This window comes from Gadus morhua, chromosome 6 (assembly GCF_902167405.1).
Source record: "Gadus morhua chromosome 6, gadMor3.0, whole genome shotgun sequence".
Taxonomy (NCBI): Eukaryota; Metazoa; Chordata; class Actinopteri; order Gadiformes; family Gadidae; genus Gadus; species Gadus morhua.
In genome coordinates this window covers 6,524,251-6,539,435 of record NC_044053.1, presented here as the reverse complement: position 1 = coordinate 6,539,435, position 15,185 = coordinate 6,524,251, and the positions used below count along the sequence as shown (strand labels likewise).

At 43.8% G+C, this 15,185-nt stretch overlaps 1 protein-coding gene across 1 annotated transcript in view; it reads right to left on the bottom strand.

Annotated features, from left to right (window-relative positions):
* Positions 1-15,185, bottom strand: part of smarca2 (SWI/SNF related BAF chromatin remodeling complex subunit ATPase 2) — a 57,715-nt gene that overhangs the window by 19,560 nt on the left and 22,970 nt on the right. Inside the window, 10 exon segments of the mRNA XM_030357914.1 lie at positions 960-1,126; positions 3,697-3,743; positions 4,382-4,468; positions 5,014-5,118; positions 6,419-6,532; positions 9,388-9,630; positions 10,451-10,561; positions 10,654-10,720; positions 12,329-12,492; positions 14,408-14,555. Coding sequence (XP_030213774.1) covers positions 960-1,126; positions 3,697-3,743; positions 4,382-4,468; positions 5,014-5,118; positions 6,419-6,532; positions 9,388-9,630; positions 10,451-10,561; positions 10,654-10,720; positions 12,329-12,492; positions 14,408-14,555 — 1,253 coding nt within the window.

Genomic DNA, 15,185 nt, shown 5'->3' with positions numbered 1-15,185 from the left:
GCTCTAAACAACGTCTGAACAGATCTCTGAAATGAGATTACGTGAGCGCACTAATTATCCATTAGCAAGCTTACGTTACACCTAATGTTCGCCTAACACAGAGTTCACGTTGTCATTACAACATGAGGAAGTCAAATCAGCGCCATGTGTTATTGACTTGAGTGAGTCAATACACTGAAACAAACATTGGTATTTGCAACACTCCTCAATGCAATCTCTTTTCAGGTTTTGTTTTTTTAATTAATTTTGAGACAGCTTCCAGCATCTCACCGAACAGGGAATCTTTTCCTTGATTGGTATTGGGAATCCACCTGGCCTTCATTTACAGGGGGATGAAATGCAACACTTCTCAATGGCAGAGAAACAGAGGGAGTGAGGGAGGGGAAACTTCCAAGCGTGCTTTCGGAGAAGAATATATCGGTTTCAGTTACATATTGCGGATATTTACTTCAAATTAAATGATCGTACGAGCGAAGATCCATCGGGAAAACAAGGCCCTGTTCTGGGGACTTTAAAGAAAATATATACCGTACATTATATTTTTGATGGTCGTTTTTGTGCCTTTTAAAGAGCCCAAGATTAGCTACCGTAGTTTACCCAGTGAGCCTGTTAACCAAATTCAGCTACCACTGATCACTTTGAAGCTTAATGTCACACAGTAATATTGACCCAGGGATATAGATAAGAACCGATAACAAGCCAAGACAACACGAGCAAAACAAAATCGAAAAGCAATTAGAACCGAACACACAAAGCCTTCATGTGATTGACCTTGGAAGCCTCAGGCTGAGAACCACAGGAGGCCGATGCAGTTAACATCTAGACAAGACCGACTCACCGGTGGGGATCGATCCTTTCAATGCCATCTTGTGGCATATTGAAAACAAAACAACAACAAGAATATTCCCAAGTCTGATAACAGTGTTAACCGGGCCATGTGTGTGTCATGTGATGCTTACCGTCAAGGCGTAAGTAGGTGAAGTTGCGGTAGGCGAAATAGTCCTCCATGATGGTCATAAGAGTGGTCATCTGGCAGAAGAGCAGCACTCTGTGTTGTGTGGCCTCCAGCTTGGGTAGGATGCGGTCCAGCAACTCAAACTTCCCCGAGGCTCGGTAGAGGTCGGGCCTGGAAAAAACACCATACAAGCCCGCTGATTTATTTTTCATTTTAATCGCTTTGTTTAATCTCTTTTTTAATGTTCACGATGAGAACATTACTGTCCTGTGCTTTCTGCTGAGGCACACACATTCTCCTGCATTGATTCATAAAGAACTTGTAATCTTATCTTGTATCTAATTTCATCCTCTACCAAGTTAATAAAGGGTAAGTGCCTCAATGTACAGGGTTTACATTGTTTTATAGACCTTCAATTATTGTTATATTTTAATCTAAATAAGAGCACTTTATTTAAAGAGCATGATGAAACCCCCGTACAGAGGAATAAAGTGAAAACAAATCTTGTTTTAGGAAATGACGCAATAAGGAACTAAAAGAGCCTAATCAAGAAAAAATTAATAAACGCTTTCCTCAACGGTAAGTCAGATATTTTTTTTTAAAATGCAGAACCAAGTTTGCTCCTTTCTCTTTGTCTGTCTAAGCATCACAAAAAGCCAACTACATCATATTCCAGTTACGGAGATGTCAATCAAATACCACCTACACACCCACACCCACATATACATAGAGCATCACAGCATCATGCCACTCATCCTACACACGGTGCGTCCATAGCTTCCGTCTCCAGGAGACTACTGTCTAACACTTAGCCATAGTGTCTGCCGGGCATGGAGGGTTCCTGGGTTATTATTTCCCATCGCCGACATCATAGAAAGGGTAAAACTAGTGTGTCTGTTGAGACCTTTCGCCGCGGGTCCGCCCCCCTCCTCCGGCCCCCTCTTGTTACCAAATTGCCAAGTTGTCTGGGCAATCTCCTGGCAGTTGATGGCTGAATCCCCAGCGAACAGTTTGGTTCGTCTTCATATGGATATATAGGTACAAGTATTGTTCACTATGCTCAGACCTTATGATGGGTATTCATATAAAAAATAAATTAAAAGAGAAATCACCCAAGGCTGAGCAAGAATGTTGGGGGTTACTTTTAATTAGGGCTGGGCGATTTGGCCTAAAAATAAAAATCAAGATATTTTCAAACTAAAGGAAGATTTCGATTAAAGCTAAATTTTTCAATATATATATATATATATATATATATGGTCCATAGTTTGCACCATCTTGCTGAAGCCCTTTTTTCTACTGTATAAATGGGGAACATATATTTTGCGATGTATTATGTCAGCTGTTGATAATGCTGCTGCCAAGGTGACCTGCCTTTTAAGCAGGCTTGAGATGGTATCTGCATCTTATGGTGCTTCACACACCTGCATGCGTCTGCCGCTAGGCTGGAATATGTTTGCTGTGTTCCCCATAGACGTGTTTGGAAAAGCTGGTATGGAAAGCCAAATATTGAAAAAATTGACATGCTGTCTACGCGAGGAGAACCTGTAGTTAATGGTTAAAGGTCCCATGGCATGCCACCAGGTGTGGTGTGATTAACCGCTACAAGCCGTTTTGGTAATCTGCCCCTTACTCTAGGTGGACACGCCCACATCACAGGTGGGCGTGTCCACCTAGATTTGTGACGGATAGATGAGCAACATTTGCTACAGTCCACTGGGTAGGCTGGTAGAATGATTTATCCAGCATACATCTAGGTCAGTGGTTCTCAACCTTTTTTGAGCAAACGCCCCCTTGACCTTACCCTGATCCTCTGACGCCCCCCCCTCCCCCCCAATAAAAAAATTAAAATAAACTAACAACCCCACTCACACTCGTGTTATATTGCTTAAAGTTGCCAATGCATCGTTTTTCATTGATTTTGCGTTGGTCACTAATAGCAATGAATGCCCTCTGAGTCGGTTTTGGTGCAAAATATATAAAAATATTCATGAATATTCATGACATGCACACCTCTGATTGGCTAACAGCACTGTCCATCATTGTAATAAACCCAATTAAACTTCCCGAGCGACAGGGGGGGGGGGGGAATTGAGAGAGAGAGAGAGAGGGAAGAGAGAGAGAGAGAGAGAGAGAGAGAGAGAAGAGAGAGAGAGAGAGAGAGAGAGAGAGAGAGAGAGAGAGAGAGAGAGAGAGAGAGAGAGAGAGAGAGAGATATTGGCCAAGAAAGAAGAGTGGAGGAAGAAATGGTTGTATTGAACATTCATTCACCGTGACCGCGGTGCGGGCACTCCCACTCCCACTGCGAGTTCACTTGCTCTTTAAGGCCAAACAAATCCGCAGAGTCATTTCTAAATCATGGTTTTGCCGTTCAGCCATTTCACAAATAGAAGGAAAGTAAAAATGATAAATAATAAACGAAATATAACAAATCGCCCAGTCCTACATTTAATCATTCTATTCTACATCATTCAAATTTAGGCGGAGGGGAGCTCCATACACTACACATTATCCCGCACGATGAAGCCATCTAACGCTAAGAGCTAACCTCTATCCTTGGGGTGTTTAGTATTTTTCATATTAAACACCCTCATTTGTTTTATTGCAAAGATTGCCTCATTTCGTAAATCCATGTTTTGCACTTCTCTTTCCTAACTGGAGGACGATTTGGAAGCCTTTTTGTTTATGCTGAAAGGTGTTTTATTTTCAAGCTAAAAAAACTTGGGAGAACGATAACGCACCCACTGATGACGCCGTTGGGATAGCCCAGGTGTTCAGCAAACGATTCCTGAAAGAGAGAACAAAATGTTAGCGCCACATTCATTTATTATTGTGTGTACAAAACTACTGTCAGACCGCTATGTCACAAAAACCTGTGAACTAATAACCTTACTATAGCATCCTCCATTATGCTTTTCTGTTCCATTGGTAGTAGTTTGATTATAGCAGATAGAAATAGTACATTTTAAAAGATTTGTAAGTAAAAGGCAAGAAAATGTCACACAGCTGGAGGTTGGATTGGCCAATATAGGGTTATTTATCATTTTCATTATTTTATTTTATTTTGTGACAATGTTTCTATGTGAAGCACATTGAGTCTGCTTCGTGCATGAAAAGTGCTAGATTAATAAAGGTGCCTTGCCATTAGGATTGTATAAGTACGGACCATTTTCCCTTGGCGGCCTCTTGGTTCTAAACCAACAACAATCAGTGCTTTCTGCATAAGCCTTACCATTTTAGACCTCCACTGAGATCATCTCGACGTTTAGAATAGTCAATCAGACCATCGACCCGATAACTTTTAAATCAATGTCGAGTCGTAACTCATTAAATATTTCTCGACAAAGAAATCCATATCGGCAAGTACCGCAATTTGCATGGTCTGCTTCTCCTAAACGAACCACTTAATGAGCATCATGGGCTGACCTCAATGTGGGGAAACATATACGGATGGTTGCAGATCTTCTTCAGCTGCATGATCGTGTTCATCAAGGTCTTCGCTCCTCCTTTGCCCTGTGGGGAAATTCAAAAGGTATCACATGGTAACCTTTTTAACAATGCTGCTGCCACACTCCACCTAGGTGGCTTTTACTTTTGAGTATAAAGACACGGAGCAGGAGGTGACAGGGTACATGCTGCCATGTAGGAGATCTCCCTGTGTGAGTGTGCTGATGGCTGGTTTAACCTAACCAGTGTGTATTATTCAATGCTACCTCACCCCTAAGCCTGACCATTCTGACTCATCCACACACACTGCAGTATAAACCATCAGCCTAAAATACACAGTGCCCCGGTTGGTTTTAAATGGTTGGCGCTGCTGAGATACAGCATAGTTGTGCTTGTTTACACTGACTCATGATGAGATGAGAAAGCGTTTCGGAAGATGCTATGGTATATAAGTACGGGATATATTGGGAATAAGTCATAGATAATTGGACATTTTGACAATTCTGTTATAATAAAAGTTATCATAATAAATCACAGAGCAAGCACACAATAACCCTCAATTCAATCCTGCGATTTTCCTTTTTCTAGCCTCATAAAGAAGGGAAGTTTACCTTTTTGTCTTTTTCAGAACCATCAGTGAGGAGGATGCCTCTCTGCATGTGCCGGTAGAGAACCTTCTGGATTGCGGACATGTCGCATTTGACAACATACTCCACCTGGGCCGAAGGAAATGAGAAAGATAATGTGCATCCTCGGCGGAGAATGAAAAACACCCGGCAAAGAGGAAAGCAATGGAAAATGCATGCTTAAGAGAGATTGAATGGACAGGAAAGAAAATAAGCATTTAGATGACCTCAGACAGATACATTATAGCTCTACCGTTTCAGGGGCACTTTTTCAAATGAGACAACAGAGTACTACAGAAACATCCATCACATAGATTACAAAGGTAATCAATAGATAGTCAATATCTTAAATTACAGACATTAGAACTGTATGGACGAAATACAAAAAAAAAAAAAAATGGCTGAGCCTGTGACTTACTGTAATAGTATATAATAATACAATATAATACAGCGTGTCTCCTTTGCACTCCATGAACGATTGAAGATCCCTCAAGGTTGTCATTCCTCTCTGCATGACTGTGGTCACATGCGATGATTTCGTGCACAGATTGTAAACGGTGGGATGAAAGCACAAGGAGCTCAACGGGACTGAGATCAGTGCTGTCATGTATCGGGTGACATTAAGTGCGGTGTGATGGCGCCTTGCCCTATGGGTGGTGTCCACCTGAGTCTCACTAAACTGCAGTGATGAAAGGGAACATTTTTTGACAGCCACGTTCTTATAGGGAGGTCATTTCAAAACGAGATGGGGGTGTATATTGAGAAGAAAAACACACAACTGCGCCGTTCCGTTGACAACAAATAAACAGGCTGGCTTCATAAGTTTATAATGCTTATGCAACGATTGTCAATCCTCTTTTAAAAATTGCCAAAAATACTGGGCTCACATTCTCTATAGTCTAGTCTGGATTAATTCATATTGAGACTACGTAGTATATTTGCACCAGACTCCCGGCTGCTGTTGCCTAATTTGTAATCTTGGATCCACCCACTGTGTTACAGCAGAACTTCGGGGGGCTGACAGCACAGAGCCTGGGCCCGAGACCAACAACTGCCCAGCCGCGGCGGATGACTCAAGCCTATTTTCCTGTTTGGTTACCGAGGTATGCTACCGAAGAAAACTGATTTGCGAGTGGATGCAATGGGACAAAGTACATTTCCCCATTGGCCTTTCTACACGCTGTCTATTTACATCCCAGCTCACTATTGCTGGACAGGTTTGTGCTCGCCAATTATGCGCTTACAGATTCATATCCGATACGACAGGCCATTTGGGAGTTGCTAAAAAATATGTTTGTTTTGGTCGAATGCGTACGAATGACAAACAATTTCTACATTCTAGTGCAATTCAGAGTCTGATGTTTCCTTTCTGACGCGGGAGGGGTCCCACCTTCTCTGGCAGCTGCGACTCCACCTCCTTCTTCAGTCGGCGGAGCAGGAAGGGGCGGAGCACCTTGTGCAACCGGCGGATGATCAGTATGGTCTCCTCCTCGTTCAGGTCCACCTGCGAGGAGGCCATCACACGCATCATCACAGGCACTAGGACTTTTTTTCACTATTTACATTTATTCGGGCATCGCAGTGGAAGGTACATAGGATGAAAAATCGAACTAGAATAAAAACGACAGATATATTCGGAAAAGATGTCCATCTGCACAACAAGAGAAGCTAACGTGAATGAAAAAAAAAAACGGAATGCATTTATGGACAGTTGAGGTAGAAATCTTTTAACATATTTCTAAAGTAGTGGTAGTACATATACATAATTATGCCAATGAGAAATCCGATTTCCCTTCTCAAAGGGAAAAAAAAAAGCTTGGAAGGACACCAAGCAATGTGACAATATCAATTGACAAATGGAATGGTCCAAATCTGGGGCGTTTAATTAATCCTGAGTGAGTTGCTAATTATCGCACTGGGCACACAATATTTAATCTGCCCTTAATCAGGCTAAACCAAATTACAAAGGCTTTTCGCTCGAGACACAGATTATAAAACATTAAAATCACCAGTTCTTGCAACCATACACGCATGTAGAAACAATAACATCATTAGTATCTCAATAACTTAATACACATCCTAGTGGGCTTAGTTAATATGCATCTGGCATTGCACATATGCTGGCTGCCATTGTGACTATTCACTTTCTTCTACGCATTATGTTCAAACATGAAGTGATGGGTAAAAATAAGACATCCTTGACTCACATTTGTTTGAATATGGAGATTTCCCCAGATATTTCCCCTTTGATGGCATAATCATTCAGAACATTTGATGATTCAGACAGTTCAATCTGTATTAGCTAGAGCTCAAATTGATCTCCTACAACTCTCTGATGCATGGCTGGGAAATCTAATTGTACGGCTAAGTCAGGCCCTCATTATTGCCACTTTGAAGGAAATATCAATCATTACTAGGGGTTGGAAAAATAACCAATTTTTCGATGCATTGCGATTTTCTCTAGAACGATTCAGTCTCAATGCAGATAAATTAATAATCAAAAAAAAAAGATCTTATCTTCACTGTGTATTATTGGCCAATCTGATTTGTCTTGACACGATTGCAATTCAGCCTACGCAAAGCATGCAAGCAACCTCACAGCTTTTTCTCTAATGACATAGAAAAGAAAGATTAGAAAGAAAAGAAAATTGAACTCAATTTTTTTATATACTTCCGTATTGTGTTGTAATGCAAGCTGCAGTGATTATTGCATTGTTCATAGAAAGTCATATTTGGGACAAAAGCTTTTTCTCTAATAAAATATTAGATAAGTGAATTCATCTGTTGATGTCTTTAATGATCATCACAAAAGTAGAAAGTGATTAGCAAACTGAGTAGCAAACTTGGATGTATATATTTTTGAAAATCACAACTTGGAAATGTACATTCGTTGACCTCATAATCGGAATCGAATCGATCGTGAGGTCCCAAGAGATTCCCACCCCTAATCATTACCCATGGAAAAGCCTTTTCTTAAGTCTCCGGCTACATAGTCCGTTCTTAAGAGTTCAACATACAGCCCACACTGCAGGTCTCCTTCTTTAATGAGCTGAGTCCGCCTCCCCGCACACTTATTCTGAATCGTCATTCCACCGAAACAGGCCTGTTCCTCAAAACAAAATCGATATCATCTTCCCATTTCCCCCCAAAATAATTTGCTGTGTTCAGACCCAAGTACCCGAGGAAGGAAGAACATTCTCCGTTACGATCCCTGCGGACGGTTAAACAGACCGCAGGGGACTGGGGTACACACCCCCTAACCGCTTGAAACCCGTCGACAGTTACTTAGGTTTTTGGAGCAATAGATCTGGAGACCATTCCACCCACTCTGTTTACCAGCGCCGGCATTGAGACGGCAAACGGAGAATCACACACTATAGCGGGATGCAGCGGCCGCATCATAAATCAATGTTTAGGAGTAAACATGGCAGGTGGTCGTCCGTCATCGAATCGTGAAGAGCGAGTGCGGTGTTGCATGGCCAAGAGGGATATCCGCCCGTGTATGACTGTATGACCAGGAAAGCTGATCATCACAGTACATTATCGCCTCCTCAGTAAAGGAATAATAAGTAATAATAATAATAATAATAAATGAAATTTATGTAGCGCTTAATATGGTACTCTAAGACGCTTAGTAGCGCGGTTGTGCGGCAGTATGTCTCTGGTGATGATCTGTCGCGAGGGATGAGAACAGCTGTGGATAATCTCACTGATTACGATGGCTTTACAAACGACACAGAATACTTTTTCCCAAACCTGATTGTGATCTGAGAATCTGGCACCGCCGCCACTCATGGCAGAGGCTGCAACCATTCAGGAGCAGCACAGAGGGGCTTCCCCCCACCCCGGTCGATAAAGGACGGGGAATGTCATGCTAATGTAGCCAGATCGAGGGATTGATTAGCAAGATGCAGCAGCCCGTTAAATGTCAGTTAGGGAAGAGATGTGATCTATGGCTGAATATAATAGGACATATTATTTGATAATATAATATATTATGTTGTGTTCATAGAAAATCCATCAAACCAGCAAAGTGTTTTCCTTAACCAAAAAGCTAACAACAAAATATCATCAACAATAGGCACATGATCACAAATGTTAACATTATAACAACGACAGACATTATCAGTTGCCTGACTTCAGTCAGAGCACTGTTCCTCCTACAACACTGCGGGAGAAACGCAAAATAATGTTCTTGAATTGTAGTCTTAACGGAAGGGAAAAGTACAAACAGCCTCACTGCAATCCCACCCTGTGTGCTCTGCTCTACCATAACAATATCAATCCATAACCCTTTTTATTGGGCTGCGCTACAAACACTAACCAAAGCTTTTGGGTCCGTCGCCTGTAGCCACTTACCCTCTCTCCGGTCATGGCGAACGGGGCGTTGAACCACTGCTCAAAGGTGTTGCAGCTCTTGAAGATGGTGGGCAGTAGGAAGTTGAGCAGCGCCCAGAGCTCGGGCAGCTTGTTCTGCAGCGGCGTGCCCGTGAGCAGGAGCCGCCGGGGGGCCACGTAGTGGGTGTTCAGCACCTGGGTCAGCTTGCAGTGGTGGTTCTTCATGCGGTGGCCCTCGTCCACGATCATGTACTTCCACCGGATCTGGAGGGGTGGGTGGAGGGAGAGGGGTGGAGGAGGAGGGGTGGAGGGATGGATGGAGGAAGCGGGGGGGGGGGGGGGGGAGTTAGGTGCTTCCAAACGCTTCAATTTTACAGCAGCCTGCGTTGTCCCTGGGTATTAAGTGTGTTGGAGTCTATATTGTCCTGATAAAGGCCAAGCACTAACAAACTAACTAGGTTCCCACCACACATGCACAAGCAAACACGCACAATCGCACACACACACACACACAACCACACCAACTAAGTTCCCAGCGTACACACGCACCAGCACACAGTCACAATCTCAAGCAAACACCCAATTACACAACTACACAAACTAAGTTCCCAGCACAAACATATACCACAATCTCTCGCACACACGCACAACCCCACAAAACAAGTTCCAAGCACACACACGCACCAGCACACACGCACAATCCCATGCACACGCTCACACATACAACCCCACAAACTAAGTTCCCAGCACAAACATCTGCACAATAACCCGCACACACACACACAACCATACAAACTAAGTTCCAAGCACATAACGGCACGAGCACACACGCACAATCCCACGCACGCACACACCCACACAAACTGAGTACCAAGCACACACGCACGCCGAGCATGCACGCCAACACGCCAAGCTCCATTGAGTCTGGTCATGAAGGTGGCCATATCAGAGACTGGAGGCTGGGCCGTGTATGGATTATTCAGACATAAAAGGAAGAATTTACAAAATCTGTGATGCAAACTGAACAAAAAGCCCAAAGGAAGGTTTGGGATATAAAAGGAGGGCCGATCTTTGATCTCTTCACCTTGGCGAGTATCTGCTTGTCCTTGATGATGTATTCATACGTGGTGAGGAGAACATTAAACTTTCCACTGCGGAGCTGGGGCACCATTCCTCTCCGCAAGCCGGGGCTACCCTGGTGTCCGACGTGACCGCAACAGAAGGCAAGGATGAGAGGATGAAACGCAGAAAATCAAAAAGAGGATAGTGGAAAAGAGCGTTTCTTACCTTATAGGAAATCTTAACCACAGAGGGTGACCACTTGTCCAGCTCGTAAACCCAGTTGGATAAGGTACTGGATAGAAAGAAAATCAAAGAGAACAAATTAAAATCGTTCCAAAATGAAGGTCACACATATTTAGCAGACAGCAGAAAGAAAGTGGGGCTGGGAGTGAGGGAGGGAAGCAGAAAGACGAGCCTGCAACACAACCTCAATATTCCTCAAGTCTGCCGACACAGCCTCAAAGAGCTTTCGCCCATTCAGATATAATTTGCCAAATAAGTGTCAGAGACAAACCCTTTTCTTGCAGGGGCTGGCAGTTCATTAACCTGAGCCAACGGAGGTGGATGGTATCCAGTCGCATTCAAAAGGGTGACAGCTCCGTGCACAGGAGCTCCTGGGACGGATTGATCCTTCATCCATTAACTCTCACTACAGGCCCTCGACTATGGACTTCCTGCGCCAGCCCACTTTAACGATCCATTGTATAAATTACATCCAGCGCTGCAGTGTAGGGATATGAGCTGTCTGCAGAGCTCTGTTCCGGCAACGCTTTTCAATGACTCAGTATGGTTGAAGAGAGGTGTGTGTGTGTGTGTGTGTGTGTGTGTGTGTGTGTGTGTGTGTGTGTGTGTGTGTGTGTGTGTGTGTGTGTGTCCAAGTCAAGTAGGGTACACATTGTAATTGTATAGCACTCAATAACAAAGGCCTTCAATTCTTAAAACGTGTTAACCTAAGATCCTCACTGGTTTAAGCCTACTGTCAACATGAATTGTTATCCCTAAGGTCTTTAAGTGATTTATCATGGGGAAAGGTGGACTACTTAAACTTTTTTACTACTACTGCTAAACTTTTCTTCATCAATTCTTAAGTGGATGGTCAGAGTGATAAATTAAACTCTGGAGGAACACCTAGAGACTTTACTTTAGGCGCCTAATCTACCATTGAATTAAATAAAACACAGGAACTGATAAATGGCTGATAATTACGACAGAATAAAGAGCAACAAGAATTTCAAGTTAAAGTTCAACGCCGACAGTTTGTCTTGTATGTGTTCACACGTTGTCAGCACACCACAATTTGGTGTGCTGTTTCAGACTTGGCTGCAGGGCTTTTATCCTCTATGCCAATGAGCTATGGCTACATTGAAAAAGCGACATGACTCACATGCAATTAGATATGAATATTGGTTTAGAGCTAATGGTAATTCATAAGACCGGAAAAACAAATTGCTTGTTATTCAATTAGACACACACACCATACAATAAATATAATAAATGTATGCGACCGGGAACACTGAGTGGACCATTCATATATGTTGATTTCTGCTTCTTGAGATGCACTGAATCACTGAACATCCAATCACAACCGATCTGTGTGTCGTAGCGGCTCCCAGACCCGCAGGTATAGACCATTACCTGTCTTCAGTCTTCTGCGTAAAGAAAAAAGAATAATGGTGTGCTTAGCAATGCAAAGCGTGCCCTGCCAGACTTCAAGCTCTTTGTTAAGCCCGGAGCTAATGAGCCAAGCCACAGTAGATGATTAAATTAACGAAACGAGGAAAGCAAATTCTTTCCCAAAGCAAGAAAATAAAAAACCCTTGTCACGGAGTTGATGTTTTGGTTTCAGCCTGAGGCTGTAATGTCAAAGTTAACCCCAAGGGGGCAGCAGAGAGGTACTAACGAGAGGGGAACGATGATCAGGTAGGGCCCGTTGAGCCTCTTGTGCTCCATCAGGTAGGTGATGAGGGCGATGGTCTGGATGGTCTTGCCGAGGCCCATCTCGTCTGCCAGGATGCCGTTCAGGTTGTTGTTGTACAGGGACACCATCCACTCCAGTCCCTGGACCTGAGGATCACAAGGAGACACCGGGGGGACCATGGTCCATGAGGTTCTGGGTTAGGAGCCCCACGTTCAAGGGTCAGGATTAGCCTAAACGTGTGGAGCATCCTTGAGCAAAGTGCCAAACACCTAATGACGAGGAATGGAAAGCGCATTCCCAGTTTGGAATAAAAACGATCTTTAAACTGAAGCATGGCTAAGTTCATCAGCCTTCAACCCGCTCCCTTGTTAATCAATGAGCATTTCCACACCTCAGGCGCCTTGCAGGCTAAAGCGGGAGCACGTTCTTTATTTAAGCTGGGTGTCTCGTTTTTCCTTGTAAACCTAGCGTCGCTTTACTCCGCTGATAATGTCTGCCTCCGGTATGAACACAAGGATTCCAAAAGAGTCTCCTCAGCTTCCGTCTGCCCTCTACGCTGGAGCTTCAGGTGTCTTTAAGTACAATCCTTCAGGGCCAACGCAGCCACGCGATCCACAGCCAAAGGCCAACCCGTCCCTCGTCAAGTAGAGGATATGAACCCGTGTAGAACTTGGAATACTATACCGTTCATGATTCAAAAAGGTTGACACAATAAGCTGTTGACTTTAGCACAGACTTTAGGCTCTGACACGCCAGGGAAATGTCACGTATGTGCTTCAGCAGTATCAGTAGGAGGGTAGCGTTGCGTTCAGCCCGGGAGCTTTTGCATAACAAGCAGGCAAATAAAAACGAAAAGCGGAATAAACCATTGCCTTAGTAACAAAGACAGCTGAAGCCTCCTTCAATTCCCAAATACAATACAAGAAAATACAAGATTTGATAAAAACATGGCATATGCAAAGTACCAATGCTACTGCCTCAAGATATGTCTCACAGGGAGACAGTTTAGTTGAAGAGGGAAACTGTTTGGAGCACGTCTTGCTTGACGTCTTTCCAGACTAAGGTGGGCGATTTCCACTTTTTTAATCAGTGAAAACCTCTCCCTGAGCAACTGTATAATTACGTGACAGTAAATCGTATATCATCTGTTTCCGATGTGCCATGTGCTACGACGCTCTCTTCTGTCACATCATCGAAGCAATTCTCTGCAAATCACTTATCTCCCCATTCTTGTTTCATCATTTAGAATGAACCCATTCCAAAAATCCAGTATACGATTGCAAGGCATGTTCGATTAAAGACTAGCTGTAAAATGACGGCCTTACCACCGTGGACACGCCCGATCTCGTCTGATCTCGGAAGCTAAGCATGGTGCTGTAAGTGGTGTCGGGTGGTGGCCAATAGGTGGCACTCTTCCCTCTGGCCTTAACATCAATCCCGATGCCCCAGTGCAGTGACGGGGACACTGTGCTGTGGAAGGCGCCGTCCTTCAGAGGACACGTGAAACCGAGGTCCTGACTCACTGAGGACATAAAAGACCCCAGGGCACTTATCGCAAAGAGTAGGGGTTTCCCCGGTGTCCTGGGCCAACCAGGCTCATTCAATCTGGCCCCCTAATCATCCCCCTGTATAATTGGCTGACTCCTTAACCTGGGCTTGATGTCCCTCTGCCTTGTCAATAAATCAAGCCCGCCTGATTGCTACGGAAACGGGTTCGGGTGACTAAATGGTCAGAATGTCGGTCATTTTGAAATATTCTTTATATTGGGTCGGATGATGCACGCGTGTGTTGAAGAAAAGGGACTCCGTTACGCAAAATCACACGTTGATTGAAGAAAAAATGGAGAGCCTTGGAAATATGTGCAACATCTACAGAAATGTAAACAAAACAACAACTGAGTAGTATGTCAACAAGAGCTGAAAATTGCCGGGTGGCTGATTGCTGCGCAAAAACCATCTAAAGACGGTTTGCCACGAGCCATTATAAAGCGAGTGATTGCTGGTGTGTGGACGACAGGGGGACGGCGCTGCCAGCGAGCGGCACGGGATGCTCCCTATTACCTGATAGTGTTTCAGTGAACCGTTGACGAGCAGTGTGGACTGCTTCTCCACCCTCTCCACGACGGCGTGAGCCACACCGTAGTAGGACTGGGAGCTGGGCTCCCCGGTGGGCTCGCTGTACTCATCGTCCACATCCTGCTTGACCGACCTGGTTGGGCGGAATCACACACGGTCCACTGTGAGTTGTGAGGTACAAAGGCCATGTCTGTTATCATCACACAACTCCAAACAGATTTTTCTAATTGGTCCGGCATTGAGCGAGAACGCTGTAGAAATATTCAGGGTCATCTTTTGGGCCAATAGTACATGTCACTCTTAAAGTGCTTTTTGTTGGCTATTGACAGGCTCACATTATAGAAAGGCCCCCTATAGAGATATACTACCTTTGTCTCGCTCGGTCCGTTGGGTATTATGTTGCTCAAGGAGAAGTTTTGCTCTGAAATCTTGTTGTTGCAGGATATTTCACCATTGTCATCACAATCTCAACTTTCATTCACCCGTATCTTTAAGATAATACTAAGCTAGGCTTTCTGTTGTCCAACACAACAAACTCTCCTCTCTCAAGCTCACGCTTCCACCGTTTACAGAGAGAACAACTAAGCTCTCGGGACACTTGCTCTTGAGCCAGACTCAGTTTGACACAATAACAAACAGACCGAATAAAGAAAAAGGGAAAAAATATTATATTATTTCCCGGTAGAAACCCTAGCCATAATGATAGAATATAATCTAGGCATGTCAGTGGCAAAAAAAATTCCATTAGAACCAAAGTGATCTG